The sequence below is a fragment of the Mus caroli genome, chromosome 9 (assembly GCF_900094665.2).
Source record: "Mus caroli chromosome 9, CAROLI_EIJ_v1.1, whole genome shotgun sequence".
Taxonomy (NCBI): domain Eukaryota; kingdom Metazoa; phylum Chordata; class Mammalia; order Rodentia; family Muridae; genus Mus; species Mus caroli.
Window position 1 is genome coordinate 97,924,655 of NC_034578.1, and position 20,905 is coordinate 97,945,559.

General features: G+C 48.4%; 1 protein-coding gene across 1 annotated transcript in view; it reads left to right on the plus strand.

Annotated features, from left to right (window-relative positions):
* Window positions 1-3,788: 3,788 nt before the first annotated feature.
* Window positions 3,789-20,905, plus strand: part of Ky (kyphoscoliosis peptidase) — a 40,550-nt gene continuing 23,433 nt past the window's right edge. The window contains exons 1-4 of the mRNA XM_021172657.1: window positions 3,789-4,319; window positions 7,257-7,319; window positions 11,098-11,160; window positions 19,372-19,446. Coding sequence (XP_021028316.1) covers window positions 4,184-4,319; window positions 7,257-7,319; window positions 11,098-11,160; window positions 19,372-19,446 — 337 coding nt within the window. The 5' untranslated portion in view covers window positions 3,789-4,183. The remainder of the gene's footprint in view (window positions 4,320-7,256; window positions 7,320-11,097; window positions 11,161-19,371; window positions 19,447-20,905) is intronic.

The window sequence follows — 20,905 nt, forward strand, 5'->3', positions numbered from 1 at the left end:
AACTTGAGAAGTAATTTTTAAAATCAAATATTCTGACAAAATATACCGGAAAGGTAAAGTAATTTGCTACTTATATCCTGAGGGATAATAGTAGGAAAATAGTTTTAAAGTTTTTTATTTTCCATTAATAAACTGTTATGTTTCTATATGTGCTGAAAATTCTGTGTGTGCAGTGAAATGCCACAGTTCATAATGTACAGTTGTCTAACGCTATGACTATTGTCTTGAATCTGAGCCCATATCTAGGGCAGCATGGGTGATGCCTCGTGAGTGATGTCATGCACAGTGCTAAGTGTGCGTGTTGTGTATTCGGAACCAAGGCTGCAGTGAAGTCCCACAATGCACTGAGGCCGAGCACTACCGGAAGTACTCAGACTAATTACGCGTTGATTTTGAGTTAATCTTCGGTCATTGTTCATTTAGAAACTCTTGTTATTGCCAAGTTTTTTCTACAACTCACACATTTGTGGGCTCCCAGCCCAGTTAAGAAGCTTTGATGTAGCCTGCTACCTATTTTCTCTCTACGATATCAATAAGTAGACATGCAAATACATGATAGATACCGAGGGGGACAAAGGTACGTGGGTTACGGATATAGAGTAGTCTGTTGCCTCTGGGTCATGATAAACAAATAAACAGGAGGTTGAGTCAAACCCAAGAGGAAATGACACAATCAAAAAACACCATAGTGGAGCAAAAATTTCTTGCTTTTTATAAAAGTATTTACATTAGCATATAAGCTATAAGATAGCATTACGGCATATTCAAAGTCAGATTTGTTTTATAGTGAGCATTTTTTATAAATACGAGTATAGTCTAACAAGAAAAGTATAGTGTAAATACAGGAATGAGTAGCATAGTCACTATTATCAAGTATGTACTTTGCACAAATATACTGCTATGGTTGCTGGCAGGTAACAGGCTTGCCTTCAGCGCATCAGCAAAAACGTGTGTGTGCTGTGTAGTGTCACGGTTGTTATAATGGAGACCATATCCCTAGGACAGAAGGAGTTTTCAGCCCCATCATAACCTTGTGAAACCCCCCCTCGTACATGTGGTCCATCATTCTACGGAAACATTACCTATACAATGCATAGTGAATTCTGACTGTTTTGTGTCATTTAAATTCTGAAATTTCCAGTTCACTGTAAGTTAAATAATTAAGGATTTAGCCCAAAATGCAAGTAGTCTCTGTTTTGGCAGACCTAAGGCAAGGGTAAAGTACAGATTAATTAGTGAGGTCAGAATAAAATCTCTGAATCCCATTATTCAACATGGTATCAGGATGCAGGGGCTACCTCTTAGAAGAAAGTCTAAAAGCAGAAAGGCCAGGGGCATTTGAAACTAAGAGATGGTTATTGCTGCAGCACAGGTGCACATGAGGCTGGTCCAGGGTGAACCTAGGCAGGGAGCAGTTCTGCAGGCCACAGGAGCTGGGTCTTGGCACTAAGGACCGTAAGGAGGATGAGCCCAAGTGCCTGGCAGCATCAGGACTCAGAGTCAAGGTGACCTGAGTTCAGCTTTCTCCAAAGCAAGACTCTCAGTGCAGTTCTGGAAACGTGTTGACATCTAGATACAGTCTAGGTCATTGGGATTGGGAAGGAGGTAATATCGCATCTAGTAGGGTGCTGCTAAGTATCCTACAACACATAGGAAGGCTTCCGACAGCAAAGACATCTCCAGCTCAGATCTTCAGTCATAAAGATGGGAGGCAAGCACTTCTGCAGACACTTGGATTTCACACCTGGACAGCAGGACCACACACACACACACATATACACGCTATCTGCCTCTCTCTAACTGATATACTTCAGCTAACCATGCTTCCCAGGGATGGCTCTAGGAGGGGGCACTAAGCTGAGTCCTTAAGAATGGTACTCTGTGGCGTGACAGCAACGGTGGAAGGGACTGAAACATCTCTGTATGTTATATCTCGGATGCTAAGAGGGTCTGCCCTTAGCCTGCATTTGTCACCGTTCTTGTCTCTGGTACAAAATACCTGGCAGAGGCAGTCTAGAGAAAGAATGGTTGATATCACCTCAGCTTCATGACCTGTTCCTGGGACACAGAGAGGGACCTCACAGAGCACTTGAGGTGGCTGAGGACATTAGGGTAGATCAATCAGGGAGGGGAGGGGGGAGCTGAAGAGAAGATTGGGGATACTGAGCCTTTAGGCAGAGTGGCTACTCCACCTGCTCAGAGCCTGTCTCTAGTTGACCCCTCAAGCAGAGCACAGTTCACAGAGGTATGCATGGCTTCTGCCCATGGTGTGGAGAATGTGGCAACTTCCTTACATCTCAGTGGCCAGCCAGGATGTGCAGCTAGTTCCAGCGAGTGATCCAACTAGGCCCTGCTTCCTGAAGGTTCCACAGCTTCCTCAAACAGCATCAAGTGTGGGGGGGGGGGGGCAAATCTCTTAACAATGGCCAGGTGGGGAACATTTCACATCCAAACCCTGTCTCTTGAAGGACTTAGGCCAGTGGTTCTCAGCCTTCCTAGTGCGGTGACCCTTTAGCACAATTTCTTGTGTTGTGGTGACCCCCCCAGCCATAAAATTACTTTTGTTGCTACTTCATAAATGTAATTTTGCTACTGTTATGAACTGTAGTGTAAATAGCTGATATGCAGGATACCTGATCTGATGTGTGGTTCCTATGAAAGGGACCTTTGACTCCCTGACCCGAGGGGTCTCGACCCACAGGTTGAGAACCACTGACGTAGGACACACTGGGTAAAGGAGGTGAGTGCAGGTCCTCATGGTCTTCAGGTCCTCAGGGTTGCCTAAACCACCTCCAGGACTCAGCAGGTTTGTATAATCCAGTCCTTTCTTTCTCAGCCTGTGTGTGTGTGTGTGTGTGTGTGTGTGTGTGTGTGTGTGTGTGTGTGTGTTGACACACATATAGTCAGGGAATAGGACTCACTTTAGCAGAATGAAACCTATCTAGTCCACCATCTGTCTCCCCTGTCCATCAAGAGACTCAGCTGTCTAGCTACACCAGTTCAGCATTGTTAGAAGCCGACAGACACCCAGTTAGAGAAGACACAGTGGCGACCCGATGCTGAGACAATGGAGGGAAATGGTCCAAGGTCACATGGCCAGCAAGTGGTGGCACTGCTGCTGGAACATAGCTTGTATCAGAGTGGCTATTTCAAGGACAAGGTGGAGAGCTCTCAGGAGCCATGTACCAAGGTGGAGTCACAGAGCAAGCAAGGCCTCCTGCAGAGGTGGCATCTATTACCTGTGTCAACACAAATTAGGGCATTGTCTCCCACCTGGTTGAACCACAGTGCCAAAGGCTCCCAAGCAAAAGCCATGTAAACACTCCTTGGACCCACAGCCAAATGCCCTGTCGCTGTTGGCTGGGCAGAACAGGCCTGGCTAAAAATAGAAGGGGCTCTCAGGTCCAGCTCCCTGACAGCAGCTGGCAGCTCCCAGTTCCTTTCTCTCTCTCTCTCTCTCTCTCTCTCTCTCTCTCTCTCTCTCTCTCTCTTCCCCTCAGGCAAGAGCTAGTCTTCCCGAAGGAATGGGGAATTTTAAGACCTCCATCTCAGGAAAAATAAGATTGTTAGCTTGATGCCCAGTACATATGACCCAGGGTCTGACACAGCCATCAATGAGAGTTGGGGGCTTCACCATAATGCCTCAATCTACAATCTACCCAAGGGAACAAAGAAGTCAAGGCTAAAGATGTGGCCAACATCTGCTCACTCTGCAATTCAACCTTCTTGCCTTTCTTTTCCAAAACTAAACCAGCTCTGATTTGAGGTTTCAGGGTTGGCCAGTGACTTCTCTTAGGAGAGAGATGGTGGCTATGAGGCAGCACTCAGCCCAGCCACAGAGAAAACTTTGCTGGAGCCCAATACCTGCACTTCCGTTGTACAGGGAGGAAGGGTCATAAACCCTGCAAAGTGCATCCTGGGTGCAGTTCAAGGCCAGGCCCGGGGATTTCCTTTCAAAGGTGACTTAGAGGCACTTCAGGAGGGTAGCGCCCTCCCGGGCGGGTTCTAATGGTGAATTTGGCAGAGTCAGCGAAACTGCGCCCAGCGGACCTGGCGGCGGGGCAGCGCCCTCTCCCGCGCCCTCGCCCTCTCCCGCGCCAGGCAGCGGCGCGCACAGGGCCATTTGCAGCCTAGGCAGCCTCACGAGCAGCCGCTGCGCGCAGGCCTGGAGGGAGGCGGCACCATGGAGCTGAAGAAGGACAGCAACGCTGTGGCCATCGACATGCTGCTCATCGTGCACTCCGAGAAGCGGCGCGCGGCGCAAGCCACGCACTTGGACCCGCAGGCGAACTCGGGCGCGCTGCTGCAAAACCGAGGAGGTAACACCCGCCTCGCCCGGGTCCTCAGAATCCCTGGGCACCTCGTCCCCGGGTCCTCCCGCCCAGGGGCGCCTAAGCAGCACCCCCCTCCCCAACGAGGCCAGTCCGAACCTCTCCGGGGCCGCTGCTTGTGCCCTGGCGCCAGGGCACCTGCGTTCCTTGGCAACGCACAGCGCACTGGTTGCCCCAGGCCTGTTTTCTCCCGCTATTCTCTGAAGGGTGCAAAACACATAGAAAAACGCTCTTCAGAAAGAAGCCAGGGCCTTAGGCTGATCACGTGTAGCAGAGGCCTAGTCCCCAATCAGCATGCAACTCACCATAAGTTACCAGGGACCCCAAAGGGTCCCTGTACTGAGTCAGACTTTAAGATAACTTAGAGTCTCAGTTTCCCCTTTCTCGGAAGCCTCTCTTTCCGCTTCCAAAAGATATAAGGACTGAATGAGTGAAGGGAACCTGGGCTGGGGTGGAGTAGGGTTTGAAGTCTCCTGACCGTACTTGAATTTAGCTTCAATTTTACTTCTTCTGCAGACTTGGGAAAACGAAAACTGAGAAGTGATTGCTTATAGGGTGATTGTGGAAGGCAGAATCTGCCTCTATTCTACACACACACACACACACACACACACACACACACACACACACACACAACTTGTATAGCGTATAGCGTAAAAAGGGTGCCGAACGGACACTCAGGGAATCCCCGAAAAATGTAGGGGCCTCGTGGCGCTGGTCTTAGAGGGAGCCTCTGAAGCTGACTTGAGGGTCTAACTCCACACCACTTCTTTAGCAGAGATGCCTGCAGGCTGCACAGAGAAAGATGACTGCTACCTCCCACTCTCCCTCCAGCTCCCACGTTCCTTGGGACACCCTCCCGCTACTCTGTCTGCCCCCATTCCTCCACCCTGCCAGAGCTTCTGTGCGCATGATGCACCCACACCTGCTGTGCTAGGGCAGCGGTTCTCTAGACAACCTTGATCCACCAGCCACATGCGCTGGAGCTATGATGCAGCCCCTGGGGACCTGGAAGGGAGGCATTAAGGGAAAGAGAGACTGGAGAACTGAGTGTTCCCCGCAGTTAGAGTTTAGGAGGGAGTGTGAGGACAGGAGCTGTTTAGGTGAATAGATCCTGTAGTTCTCCGATGCTGCTCCTGGGAGAAGGGATTAGACCCTCTCAGGGTCTTTGAAGGAGAAAGAAAATGTCCTCCGCGTCTTGATGGGAATGAGATGGCGCCCATTGCATGTAACACAATCCAGAAGACCGCTCCCCAAGTGTAGTGAGGCCTAGGTCCAAGTCAGCCCAATAGTCCCCACCGCCCAATCATAGTCCCTTTGCTTCTGCACCAGAGAGGATAAAGAGAGAAGCCCTAAAGTGCTGGCTATCAAAACTGCTCTCAAGGTACCCAAAATGTCCATGACTCCAGAAGAACATACACATTTTGACCCTACTTTACTTGGGGGGTAAAGCACCCTTACTTGAAAGGCACTGGTATTTTTCTAGAAACATTTTCCCAGAGAAGGTTTCTTGAAGATGCTGGGCAGTAGAGAGAACTGTGTCCCCTATTCTTTACCAAAGTGAAAAAGAACAGTGTAGGGTCTCCAAGGTCTGCCATCCATGGAACCCCCAGGCTGTACCGACCTGTGTAGCCACACTTTAGGGCATAGCCTGAGGAAGAAAAGCATTAAGTCAAACTACTTGTTCAGACGTCTCACACAGATGCACAACAACCCAAAATCACCCTGCCAACTTTCAAGTCTCTTTCTGTCACCTGCAAGAGAGTTCTCCCCCTAAGGAGCGGCCAAGGAAGGCCTTAACGCTCCCCCTCCCCACACCCATCAGCTATTGTCAGGAGGCAGACACTGTGGCCTTGTGCCACAGAGCAAGGAGGAAAGGAGTCGGAGGGACAGGACAAGAAGAGTCACCAGCGATTTAGGCTGCAGGGCTGGCCTGGTCTCTCTTCTTTTCTCTAAGAGTCCAGCACGTTCCCAGCTATTTACTTAGAACAGCACTCCCCACAACACAGACTATGCAGAGTAACAGACTTTGTAGAAAAGATCAGGGGAGGGGGAAGCTGAGGAAGATATGGGGGCTTCTGGGCAGGTGAAGGGTTAGAGAGCCAGACCTGAGACTGAGCTTCCTGGGAACACTGCTATCAAGTGTGCCACAGAGCTGGTCTTGTGGTGGCACCTCTGCTCCCACTGCCCCCACTACCCCCACTGCCCCCACTGCCCCCACTGCCCCCACTGCCCCCACTGCCCCCACTGCTCCCACTGCCCCCACTGCCCCCACTGCTCCCACTGCCCCCACTGCTCCCACTGCTCCCACCCGACGCATGCAATACATCAGGTTGCATGCCAGGGACTCAATCTCTCAACTATCAATTCCAGCCACTGCCAGGGAGAGAGCTTCCCTTCCCTTCTGCATTACATCATTGCCAGAGCGAAACATGGGTGCATCTGATGGGCCATGCTGAGACCTAAACAGGTCCATACTCTAGCTGCAAAGGATGCTGGGAAAGTAGGCAACTGTGGCTCTCCACTCCCATAGGAATGGGCACTCTTTGTCCGTGCTTTGTCCCTGCATACAGAAATGGGCAGGCAAAGTAGAAAGAAAACTCTCAGAAAATAATACTTTCATACTTACATATTGGAGCTGTGGAAATGGGTATTGGGCATCTGTATAGCAAAAATTCCTTCTGGAAAATCCTGATAGCCGATTCCACCATCACTAAAAATTACAATTTTTTTTTTTTAAATTTAAGGATTGCTTTGTTTCCTCAAATGTGTCTCATTCAAGGGCAGCCTATCTCAGATCCTGAAAGAACTGGTTCCCACAGCCTTGTTTAGCACAGATGGGTGTCTAAGTGGAACAGTGATGCATGGGACTCGCCCTAGGGCTCCCTCCACAAAAAAGTCTCACACCCAATCCTTCTCTCACAGGATTCCAAGGTGTCAGAAACGGAATCCGGAAGTGGCAAGAGTTGGAAGAAAACAGCTTTCAGGGTAAATCTCTTTTTCTTTCTATTTTCTGTTCTGTCTCTGTGATTCAAAAACCCTGAAAAGTGACTGGAAGAGTCGGGTTGTCCTCATTGGGAAACTGGCTCTAACATCTAATCGGTGAGCAGACATGGCTGCCTATGGCTCGGCCAAGCCTCTAGGCCTCTGTGAGCCTGGAAAACTTTGCCTGGCACCGGGGCTCCTGTGTTTTTGGAAGCTGAAAGTGAGGCTGTGAACTTCAGCACCCATTTGTTTGCTGGCTGAGCTATATAAGAGGATTTGGCTTTACTTGGGGTATTGAGGGCTGTGTGTGTTCCCACCAGAGGCAGGGCTGCTGACATCACAAAGACTAGATACAGCTTTAAAATGTGTTTGAGTTTTTGTTGTTGTTGTTGTTTTATTTTTTTCTGGTCAGACTGGGATAGTGGCCTGTCTTAAATCTGTATTATTTGAGGACTGGGCAGAGCCAATCAAAGGTTCTATAGTAGTCCCTACTGCCCTGAGCTTCTGAATACAGCTAGAAGTTCATTTCCAAAGCCTCTTCTTTCTGGTTCCAGACAGCGCTCTTTTCTGGAACACAGGCGATGGGCCAAAATAGCGGGTTTTGTTTTGTGTGCCTCAAAGACTGATTACCCCAGCTTCCAGGGGGACGCATGAGCGCTAACATGCATGATGAGAACACAGACTTCTACTAGGACCCCGACCTCCACTCCCAGAATGTTGCGGAGGAGTTCCAGCAGACCCCATCCATGTGCACCATGGAGTCAGATGTCTGCCCCTGCACAAGAGCACAGCTGAGGAAGAGTGAATAACTCCGACTTCGCCAGCCTTCAGACAGCGGCAAAACGGAGACGCAAGCTAGGAAAACCAATCTTACCTCTATGCTTATTCCTTCAACAGCTCCGTTCGCATTTACTTTGCGCCAGGCCAAAGTTTGTTAGAGATTGAACAATTAACAAGCAAGTCTAGAACCCTATCCTTGTAGAGCTGTGTTCAAATAATGGTCATTTCCCCATGTCCCTTATGCTGTTCACAGGAAGGAGTCATCTTCAAGATGCAAACACACCCATTAAGAACATCTGCCTGTGTCCTGGCTAGTGGATCCATGTAAAGGCTTCCTTAATTGGGGCTAAGCTATAGGGAAAATCTAACTCACTTGGGGTGGCAAAGATTGGCATTTTAGCTAGCGAAGCGATACTCTAGGCCAATAAGAAGCCTAAGAATGAGAGTCCAGGAACTCAGCCCTAGGAATGGCCACTCAGAGCCTGTGTGCTGCATGCTGGGTCCATGTGTGAGCAAGAGAGTGAGTCAAGTGGGAACACTGGACAAAAAGAGAATATCCTTTATGTTGCTTTTCTCTCTTGCCTGGGTGAGCCATCTGTCAAGCACCAAAGGCCTCTCAGAAAACCCTGGAGTCATTCCACTTTGGGCATCTTCAAGGTTGGAATGGAGATTAGTGAAAAACTTCACAAAACAGAAAGCAATACAGTAACTCTCAAGATGATTATTTTAAAACAAACAAACAAACAACAACAACAACAAAAACCCCTGAGGCTCTTAGTATCGGTTCACAGAAGGTGATTTAAATAGTCCATGAAGAAAATCTAGCGTTTGAAGATTTGATATGACTCTGGCAGCAGAGAATGTCTGTAGAAACCCTAAATCCAGGAAACATGATGGTTTCGCCATCCCACCAACATGTGTAATTTTAATGTAAGATTTGGTCTACAAACCAGGCAGTGGTGGCACACGTCTTTAATCCCAGCACTTGTGAGGCAGAGGAGGATGGATCTCTGAGTTCAAGACCAGCCTGGTCCACAGAATGAATTCCAGGACAGCCAAGGCTACACAGAGAAACCCTGTCTCAAAAAAACAACAACAAAAAAAAAAAAACCACAAACAAACAAACAAAAGACTCGATCTACTTTTTAAATGACATGCACATATGGAGAAATATAGCGGCCTCTTTCCATGGTTCTTGATGGCAAGCTCCAGGACACTCGAGTTGAAGCTGATTTCATCACATATGTGCCTTGCTGGTACCCAAATCACCGAGTCCTGCTAACCAACAGGCTGTCCAAACCCGGCAGTTGAAGAAATTTCATCTCAGAAGGAAGTGGCCCAGTGGCATGTGCTGACAGAGTGTGCACAAATGGAACCAAGTGTGGGGTTGATCCAAAAGGGCACATTTGTCCTCCTGTTGCTGCTCTGTACCCTCCTTGGGCTTGGGTGTTGGCGAGAGGTAGGGTGGGGAGCCTGAAACTCTCCAAACTTTTGGAAGCAGCAGGTGTTTGGGCTCAGCCACCCCTCTCCCAAAGCTTGCCCAGCAACGGGCTTCCCCTGCTGTGATTGGCTGCTCTCCTTGGTCCTGGCTGAAGTCTGCCTAGCAGCACGGTGTCTGGTGCCCTACCGCTAGAGAGAAACCACTTGTGCAGCCCTGACTATAAATACCTCCCAGGAGCTGTGCCAGCCAATCATCCTCCTTAAGGATTCCCTTCCCGGCTCCTGTTTCCTCATGGAGGTACAGCCAGCCGTGCCCACAGAAGGCAGCCTCCCTGTCCTCACCCGAGTGGCCTGAAGCTCCAGCCCAGCATGCCACATCACCCCACGTTGGCACACGATGACAGTGCATCTGGCCTTGGCCAGGCAACCATGTTCTAGAAGTCCTGGGGGCCTGACTCAACCTAATCCTAGGAGAAGACTAGAGCGTGCCGGTTCCCCAAGGCAAACCTCTGCTGGGTGGACCCCAAGTCTAGCCCGGCTGAGTGCCCCACCCATCCACCTTGACCAGCTTCCGCTAGGGAAGCACCGAAGCTGTATCATGGGAAGCACAGAGTTGCCTTCGTGATTGGCTCCACTCTGCAGACAGCAACCTTAGGGAAATGCTAGTTCCCAGGCTGAACCACTGTTTTCCCCTAAAGTGAGGCTCACTCTAGGTCACAGGCAGATGACGAATCATAAGGGGAAATGTAGACTGAGAACTTCCTTCTGCCATAATCCTGGCCCTTCCTCGATTCTTCCCACATCCATGAAGACAAGGTCCAGGGGCTGGCTCAGTAAGGACAGTGCTGGCACAGCCACAGAGCAGCCATAAAGCAGAAAGGAATTCATGCCTAGGAAGGGCCGAGAAGACAGCGATGGCCTGTAGCAAGAACCAGGCATCTCTCTTCAGCATCCAAATCCCACTGGGCCGTAAGGACATGTAAATATCACCAGTGGACACAGAGAACTCAAACATGTTGAGTGCTCTGTAAAACTGGTGAAACTAAACCAAACTGAGTATCCTCCCACCTTCAAGGCTAGAAGCAGAGGCAGGTGACTGTCCCTGTGCTCCTCAGAAGGAGGAAAGAGAGCTGAGCTAGGAGTTTGGAAGTTCAAGAGTTCAAGTACTATGTTGGACCCCCACCCGCACCCCTACCCCCACCCCCACCCCCGCGCAGTTCATTTCACAGAAAGGGATGATGACAACCGGTTAGGCATCTGTGTCTGAGAAAACATTTTGGAAATTGTAGCAAAAACTCCAGAGCAGCAGTTCCTTAGACCAGTAGTATGAATCCCAGCCTGGGTAAGCTTCCACTGGGAGGCAGAAGGGGTGGGCACTTGTGGACTCCCATGGGTGAGGCTATGCTGATCCAGAGGTGTGCTCACTATGGCAGTAGATGTGCTCAGCCCCGCCAACATACAATTATCTCAGGTGCACCCGGCTCCCTCAGCCCCCCTCCCAGGGAACATTATACCATGGTCATGGCAGTCACTTGCCATCTTCTTTGTCTTTCTTAAATAGGAAACTTGCCAGAGAAGCAGTGCCTTCAGCAGCCGCAGGTCATCACCTCCTATGACAACCAAGGTAAGAGACAAATCGCTAATGGCCATCTCTCCTGGGGCTGTGTTCCTGGCTCTGCTGCCCAAGTCAGCAAGCCCAGGATACAGAGATCAGGCTTCAGGGAGCACCTCCGCTCTGATCCATAAAAGCTATAGGGAGCACCTTCTCTGTGATCCAAGAAGGCTACAGGGAATACCTCCTCTGTGATCCATGAAGGTTAGAGCATCCTTCTGTCTCCCTGCATCCCAGAGGAAGACCTGAGACACCCTGCCCTTCCAGTGAAGAAATAAAGTCCTTGGATTACAGAGTCCCACCATTATCGATATTGTCAGTGCTGCAGCTAACACTCACTGAGTGCAAAGCATGTGTCTGCGGCTCTACCAACCTCTATACACACTTAGGTATCAAAGCAACCCTGACTGGGTGAGATGAGGAGACTAAGGCTCGAGACAGCAAGAGTCAGGGCTAGCTCTCTGGTACCTTACCTCCAACCCCAGCAGGGCCTCAGTTGTTAACCTTCCCGTGGCTGGGCTTCTGCGGCTCCCTGGAAACTGATCTCCTGCTGGCTCCCAGTATCCAAGTGCTCCCACATCCTGAGTCACAAAGGCTCCTTGACCTCTCTTGAAGCTGAATCTGATGAAACATCCCACTTAGGGCCAAGTTTCAGCAGCAAGGTGGAACAACCTGGTCCTTCCTTGAGAGCTCTGATTTTCCCAGAAGTGCTCTGGGTACTTGGAAATGGCAGGCAAGGGCACTCTCTGCTGGCCAGGCTGATTCTGCAGTTTTCTAGATCCGAGACTACCACGAGGTAGAGTTGAGGTTTCCACTGTGGCTGGGGGAGAACCTATTTAAAGGACTCCAGTATCTACCATGGCTCTTCGTCAGATGCCTGGGGTTCTCAGGCTCAACCCAGAGTTGGCTGCCATTGCTGATGCCATAACAAGCAAGAAAACTATGCCATAGCACTCAAGGGACACGGGTGTGCCCCTTCCTGAAGCACAAGAATCAATGCAGGCCAGGCTGTTTCTCTGACACTGACGTGGCTGTACAAGCCTCACGGCAGAGATACCTCGCTGATGTAGAAAGATTGCGAATGGGCTGCCATTCTCTCAACACGGGGAACAAAACAAAGGCTCCTGCATGTAGGACTGGGTCCTAGGGAGGGGGAAAGACCAAAGGGGAAATTAAGGCAGGAGGGATGGTGGGGGCAGGGGTGATAAATCAGTTTCCTGTTGCTCACTGGCTAGAAACAACAAGAAGATTTCGCCTTAAGCTTCTGGGACTGAGAAGGCCGAAGTCAGCTTTGCTGGGTAAAGGGCAGGTGTCAGCGGGCCGCAGCCTTTGAAGCCTTGGGGGGGAATCCATTCCTTACTTCCTCCTGCTCCTACAGGCTGCCAGCATTCCTTGGCTTTATGGCTGTGTCATTCCAGTGATGGCTTCTATTATCACATGGCCCTCTCCCTTTTTAGGTAGGCAGTTCTCTGTCTCCCTTTTATAAAGTTATACACGGTCACATCTAAGGCCCAACCAGATAGCCCAGAATAATCACTCTGAGATCCATAGGTAAGGCCTCATCTGCGAGATCTCCCTTGCAGTCAGAGATTCTGCATGGATACCCTGAGAATTCATTACTCAGCTCATGATAAGGAACCATAGTAAGCAGAGTAGAGGAGGCTGGGGGTGTAGCTTAGTGGTTTGGCTATCATGCAGGAGGCTTTTTAGTCTGATCCCTGGCATCCCCCACCCCCAGATAAAAAGAACAGGTCAGCAGCAACTGAGATGGAATATCTGTGTAAGAAAAGAGGGGGTGGGATAGACACGAGGGCATCTAGGGAGAAATTTTAGCTGGGAGTCATGACATGAAGGCACAATCAGGCAGGCAGGCATCTGGTAGGTGTGGAAAGTCTGTGTCTGTGGCCAGGGGAAAAGGGGACATGAGCAGAGTAAGGAGCAGGAGATGAGGCAGAAAGGATTTGAGGCAGGACTTATGGTCCTAGGTGTGGGCTGCCTTCAGTGTGCTGGCTTCTGATCAGAGTATGATCAGCAGACATCAGATGGCTTTAGATGCGGTACCTCTAATATTGGAAGAATGAACAGAACAGAAGGGAGGTGACTAGAAGCAAAGAGGAATCCCCCTAGAGGTGGTATCACGATACCCAATGGCAAGAGGGTTTCCCATGTTGTGGATCTGGGCTAGAAGGAGAAGGGGGAGTGGGGAGACAAGGATTGAAGCATAAGCCAGGGGTAGACACAGCAGACTGGGCAGGGGGAGAGGGGAGGGTGAAGGGGAAGAGTTGAATGTCGCTCTGTTGAGACTAGGCATTGGGGAAACAGAAAGGATGTCCCTATCGTGTGTTGAGCTCCTACATATCGGCAAGCCTGGGACTCCTTGGGTTCTGTTCTAGGGACCCTGTCAGCTCCAGCACAGGAGGTTCAATCATAGCCTAGATCAGAGGCCGAACACGAGGTGTGTGCCAGACATCGAGCTAAGCACTGTTCATGGCTCCTCATCTCCCTCAGCCACACTCTATGAAAGGTTTCCTTTCTCACACACACACCAAAAAATGAAATCCACTTTCTGGATGGAAAAAAAAGGGAGAAACCGAGGCACAAGGGCATGTAAGCAGCTTGCCTAAGTTATGCATTAAACAGGACAAATCAGACCCAAGAATTGAACATGTCTGTGCACCCCCTCAAAGCCAAGTGGGCTTAACTTCTGTACCACACTTCCCCCATACAGATCAGGGACCACAGAGCTGATTTGAGTACAACATTCCTGCCCACCCCAGCAAGAAGTCCAAGGCTCCAGATGGAGTTTCTTGTTTCAAATGACTCTGCTTTCCCCCCTTCTCCTCAGTGGCAGGTTTTATACAGCAGGCAATAAAAAGCCATCTCATAGTGCACAGGGGCCTTAGAAGATGAATCTTCAGTGGGCTTGTGTTTGAGTGACAGGAGAGTAGTCACCACAAGGAGGCACGATGACTTCTGACCCTCAGGGTGGTGGCTAAGGAGTCAGTTCTGAAATGACACCCATCATGCGTGTCCCCAGCTTTAGGAGCTGACTGCTTCCCAACTACTACATCCTGGAAGCATAGAGCACGCATCTTTTAAGATCTAGCCAGGCATGGTTCATATGAGAGTGCTTTTAAGATGACGAATGCTTAACTAAGATTTTTCCGACTTTAAGTGTTATAGAAAAGTATGCCCAGGTTGTAAATGGATCAGCATGTCCAGAGACTCTTAAGTCAATGGTGCTGAGTATCTTGCATAAATCCTGGGACTCCTCCGCATGCACTCCTGTCTCCCCCTCTGCCACCCCCATGCATGCATACACACCATGCACACATGCTTGCCTGGCGGTCTTTGTTAATTGATCAATGCACCTGGCAGCCACTTCCAATCAGTCAGAGTTAATGAACAACACAAAACCCACTTGCCGTGCCCACATTAGGTATTCTGAGTCAATTGAGCCGTTAGACAAATACCGACTGAAACCTGGAGCCATTAGGAGAGGTGTCGTGTGGGAGATGTCACCTGACTGGGTAAAAGGCCAGCCTAGGACAGTGCCCACACAGACTCAGGATGCTCTATGCATCTCAAATTTTGAGAGAGAAAGGAAGGAAAGTCAGCAGGGTTTAGAAAATGTCCAGCCTGAAAGCCACCTCATAGGGGTAGCAAGAAATATCCCTAAATGGCCAAGGCTGCAGTTTCAGAAGTCTTATTCAGCAAATGAATTGCTGGGGAAGGGTATTGTGAGGGAGGCCAGGCAGGACACCCAAAGTCCCAGAAAGGGTCTCTTATCCTTGACGGTCAAGGTTGGTGTGATTGGCAGCTGCTTGGGATTTAGCTCTGATTTGAATTTTTCCTGAGATTCTTCGTGTTGAGAGCTAGGTCAGGTTAATATTTTTACTAAAATCTCAGTTTTATTAGATCTAAAAGTGAGGTGGGTACACTGTCTTCCTCTCTAGTGAATGCTAACCATCTTGACACAGGGTGATGACGGCAGGCCATTCCTAGGGGGCAGAGAAGTCTCACAGATGGTCTCTTCAGTCTCTGGAGGAATGCAAAACTCTATAATCAGGGTGAGAGTTTGACAGCATTGAGAATAAAAACAGCAGCACAGCCTAGGGACAGTTGGTCCTGGGCAAGGAGATAAAGTGAAAAATTGCAGGGAGAAGAGGGGGTTCAAATGATGTCAGGGAGAGCTGGTGGACAACAGCCCCTCTAAACATGAGGCCACCTCCCCGTTAGCCCCAGAAGGGCCACAACTGTGGTTTGTTTCCCAGCTCCACCACTCTTCACAAGAAACATGGTTGGAGGAGGGCAGCTGGATGTACGTAAGATAGGACAAGTGTGAGGGGGATGCTTACTGTTGGGTCCTAGGCCCACGAACTGTTCACCTTCGCAGCTCTTTTAAGGCTACAGTTGGTTCAGCCCAGTAATCTCCAAACAGCAGCTGCACTGGGTCAGACAGACTCCTGGGTCGGATAGACCCCTTTGCTGCAGGACTGAAAGCATTGCGGGTTGCAACCCACAATAGAGAGAGCATGCAGGGGAACCTCTCATAGTTCATCTTTCAAAAAGCATCTTGTGGCCACACACCACTTTGGAGAACACCTCAGAAAGAGTTGCACAAGAAAACAAAGAGGCCAAGTTAACCAGGGCCGTAAAGGGAATATGCTTCGGATGAGGGTGGCACCCGATCTTCTGACAAGAATGGACTCACACCCTGAATTCTGAAATCCTCAGCATCTTCATCCCAGGATCATAAGGCTGGTGTCACTCACGGGCAGTGAATGTGCTAGATTCTACACTTTACAGGTGAATGCTGGGCTACAGAGATGGCTCAGTTTTAAGAGCATTTGCTCCACAATCAGGAGGACTAGAGTTCGAATCTCAGCACCCACATGACAGGGCGGGCATCCTCTGACATGCCTTTAACCCAGCTCAGAGGCTGTCAGAGATTGGAGGCTCTTGGGACTTGCTGGCTTCCAGCCTAGCTGAAACACAAGCCTCAGGTTCAGGGAGAGACTCTGCCTCAAAGAAATAGGCAGAGAGTGATAAAGATCCCCTTATGCATGAACCCCACATACAATACACATATACCCCACATACACATTAACTAATTTATTAGTTAATTAAATATTTAAAATGTTTGTTAAGCCTTTTGGTCTAGGGAGCACATTGTATCTCTAGTCTCGTTAGCATGCAAAACAAGTTTTAAAAGTGTATAAGAAAATCAATAATGGTTTTCCAAAAGAAAATAATTGCAGTATATTTTAACAAAGGATTAATAAAAAGGAACTCTTTCTTACAAAACCATCAAGGGAAACATAATAAATCAGTAAATAATAATAACAGTCAACACTCAAAACAATTTAAAGAGCAAATAAGAAATTTTAAAACTACACTAAAATTTTTTTAAATACATAAAACAATAAGGGACCCTTCATTAATAAAAATGTAAAGGGTTTATGAAGGCAGATGCCAGTAAGCTTAGCAGGCATGTTTGTGTTATCCACCACCACAGGACTCGGCTGTGAGTGCCATTGTGAGCTTCCAAGCCTGCAGGTCTGCTGGACAGTCACTGTCCACGCCATAGCCGGCTGATCTCAGCTCTTGGCTGAGCTAGTGCTGGCTGTCAGCTGGTGGGCTGGCTGGAGACCAGATGGTTTCAGATAGCCTCACCTGAGCAGCCCTGCGCTGCTCCCTGCGGTCTCTCACCCTTAGTCTGGTGCACACACAGCACAGCGCTGTGGCAGGGATGCCAAGAGTGGGAACAAGCATTGCAAAGTCTCTCCAGGGCTAAACTCAGACACTGAATGATAACACAAGTTCTACCCCATGCTAATCAGCCATACTAACTTGTGAGGTCAGCCTACATTCAAGGGGTGAAACAAAACGAAGTGTGGGCAATCAACCAGGGCAAGAATGAGTAAAAAGGGCATTCTCCACCCCTGACCCCATTGGTGGAATCAGAAACCAACGGAAAGATGTGTGGGAAAGTTGGCCAGCATTACAAAAGCCTTACAAAACCCTCATTCCTTTCCATCTGTGTTTAAGAATTCACTCTCAGGAATTGATTGGAAAAGTGTTAAAGATGTCTTCTTTATCCTGATGTTCACCACATCATGGTTTATCACAGCCAGCACTTGGGGAGTGCAGAGTATCCAATGCACACAGCAAGTCGTAGTGAATATTCTGAACACGTGACGTAAATGTGTGTTCCACTACCTTCCAGGACTGGGGGACATTCTCTACAGCACCACAGAAGCCACAGCAGCTGACAGCACTATTTAATACTTCTCCGAAGTTGCTGATTTTTTTTTAATTAATCCCTTCAATCTTTGAAAGAAGAGAGCTGATATCTCTGACTATAATGTATGTTTGTCTATTCCTCTCTATAATTCTGTGAGTTTTATTTCAGATATCTTAAATCTTTGTGTTCAGGTGACTACGTATTTGACATTGTCACATCTCCTTGATAAGCTGACGTTTCTTCACTATTATATTATACTATTATATTATATTTCTCTATCTCTGGTATTTTCCTTTCTTGAGTGGATATGTTATTGAGCAAATTGTCTTGGTCTCACTGTACCTGAAAAATGTTTTTATTTCATTCTCGTGTGGAATTTTTATTGGATAGAGACAGTGAATTCCTTTCAGAATCTTAAAGATTCCACATCTTTCTGACCCAGTTTCTGATGAGAAATATGTAGCCACCTGATATATAATGTATCACTTATCCAGAGCGTATTCAGGGACATTGTGTCTCAGTGTTGTAATTATGTCATGTCTGGACCTGGATCTTCTTTTATTTATCCTGGTTGGTTGGAACACACTAAACTTGAGTCCATACATGTATGTCTTTTCTCAAATTTGAGTAGTTTGTTATTTCTTCAGCTACTTTTCTGCACACATGGTTGCCAGAGACGTGAACAGTGGACTTCTAAATGTGGTCCTGTGGTCTCTGAAGCATTGCTGGCTTTTCCCATTGTCCAGATTGGATCCTGGCCGCTGTTCTCAGGCTCTTTCCTTTGTCATAGAAAACATTGTAGCCCATCTTCCATTTCAGTGTTAAAATCTTCACTTTGTTCTTTCCATCTTCTGTTTCTTTGCTGAGTTTTGTATCATTTGATTTATTCTGAAATGGCTGGCCTTTAGTTTTGGAGCATGGCTACTGTGCCATTTTATCATCTTTGGGTTAAATGTGGGTTGTCATGGTTGGCATCTTTTCTTCTCCAACTGAGATCTTCCCAGGTACTCTGCTGAGTAGTTCTGAGTGGTGGCCTTTGCAGGACCCGTCTGCTCACATGCACAGTGGTCAGTTCAGAAGGAGGGCATGGTTCTTCCCCTAGAGTTTGGTATTCAGACTGTGGTATAAAGTGCATGGGAACTCATTTGCAACTTTAGGGAATTACATTTCGTCAACCATTTTCTGTTCATCTGGCCAAAAAAGGTTGGAACTTTGTTTTTCACTCTGTTGGGTACTTTTTATAACTGTGTCTGGGGACAATCAGCAGGAGAGATGAAGGAGGGAGAAAGGAAGGATAGAGGGAGGGAGAAGGGAGGAGAGGGAAAGAGAGGGAAGGAAAGAGATGGTGGAGGAAGGGATGGAGAGAGGGAAGAAGGGAGGGAGGGTGGAGGGAGGGAGGGAAAGAAGGAGAGAAAGAGGGAGAGAAAATACACATGCCACTTGGGCCTGGCTACTAACCTCACAGCTACCCACATTCTTGCTTCTGGGCTGAATCAGGAAAATATAGAATAAAGAAAAAAAAACACAACAGAAGATGTCCCCACTCCCTGAGACAATTAGGGGTTCCCATTCTCACCCTTCAAGTAGAAATTGAATTTTTTTTCTTGAGTACTCTTTTACATCCATTCACCTCTGGGTAGGGATGCCTTTGCTTGAGGTGTTGCCAGAATGAGAAGGGTAGGCCGATGTGGTCCTGTCTCACAACCTGGTCGTTGCCACTCCCAACCCTGTTCTTTTCTATCACTGACTTTCCAGGGTCTGCAGATGGCTTTCCCCATGCATTCCACCCCCATGGTTAGATGGGGTAGCGAGAGTGCTTGTGTTTGTTGTTTGGGTTAGTCTGGAAAACGTGAATTATCTGCATATTCAACAGAAAGATCTAAGATGAAGCACGTTCTGCCATTTGAACATCTGTCACAAGACGGAGTGCCCTTCCTAGCAGCATTTGGCTAAGAATGTCACCTCCCCCTTTGCAGGTACTCAGCTGACTGTGGAAATCCACCCCCAAGACGCCATGCCCCAGCTGCTTAAGAAGTTCTCTTTGGCTAAACGTATGTACATGTACAGGGCTGCTTTGATCGTCCAACCTGGGAGAAGGCAGAAACATTACTGTTTACACCCATTGTGTTAGTTTCTATTCCTATTGCTCTGACCACCTGATGGGAATCAACTCAAGGGAGGAAAGATGTATTTTGGCCCATGGTTTGGGGAGATACAGTATATGGCAGCAGGAAGTTCCATAATTGCAGGACTATGCAGCTGGACTCGTCGCTGCCCCACATGGTGGTGAAACAGGAAGCAGAAAATGAACAGGAAGTAGAACTGGGCTTTAGAGACTCAAGACCTGCCCACCAGTTACCCACTTCCTCCAGAGAGGCTTCACCTCCTAAAGGTTGTACATTCCTCCAAGACAGCATTAATATCCAGGGACTGGGTGTCCACACACATAAGTATATGGGAGCATTTCACAGTCAAGTACAACACCCAGATGCTGCTGTTCTCGTGTCTCTGTAAGGAGGTCCAGGTGATGCGCATAACTAATAGTGCATTCTCTCACCAGACTGTCACTACCAGTGTTTTAAGATGCCACCTGTAGGCTGCCAAAAAACGTGGTATGCACAGTGCTAAGTACTTCCCGTGCCTCAGCTTCTTGACCTTTATGCAGGTGCTGGTATTCGCCCCCATGTTTTTTCAAGTCAGCAAAGCGAGGCTCAGAAAAGAGAAACGACTGCCCAGGAAAGTTAATCAGCCAAAAGATAAAGACCCTGGTCCAACTCCGAAGCCTCCGGTTTCAGCTATCATAGGTGGGAGTTGTCAGTCTATGTAGGCAGGCAGGATCTTGACTGCAATGACTCTTCATCGATGCTCCATCCTCACCCTGGCCTGCCTCTGGATGAAGGAGGCCTCATGAGGAAAGAGGCAGAGGAGGCTTGAGGCCCCTCCTGCTGTGTCCTCTCAATGATGCAAAACCCTCCAAGGCTATATCCTTGCAGAGGACCCCAGGACCCCTTTTTTTTCCACATAGAAAAGGAGGAAAAATAAGTAAGACACCCTTGTAGGATTTTTCTAAACTCCCATAAACACTAACTTCTCGGAGCCCTATCATTCCGTCTGAAGATGTAGGAAGAGGGGAAGAAAAGTTCCAAAGGAAAACAGAACCTACTTCTGGGGATGGAAACCACCCTCTCAGCTTTCAGTTCCTATATTTACAGCCTGAAGTGGCTCTGGGGCATAAACCGTCTGCCTTGGTGAGCCCACCCTCAGTTCTGAATGGTTTCATTAAACACCACGGCTTCCTGACCTGGCTTTGAACCAGCAGCTAAGTCTCCTTTGCTTCTTTCCCAGGGACTCCCCTGTTACTCACCATTCAAAGTGCAGGGCCACCCACTCCAAGGGCTACATGACCTTCTGGGCCCCGAGTTCCATACACATTACCTTTTGTGCCCTATTATCGCTCTTAGCTTAGTCAGTTCTTGTCTTGGCTAGACATAAAACTGCCTACATATACTG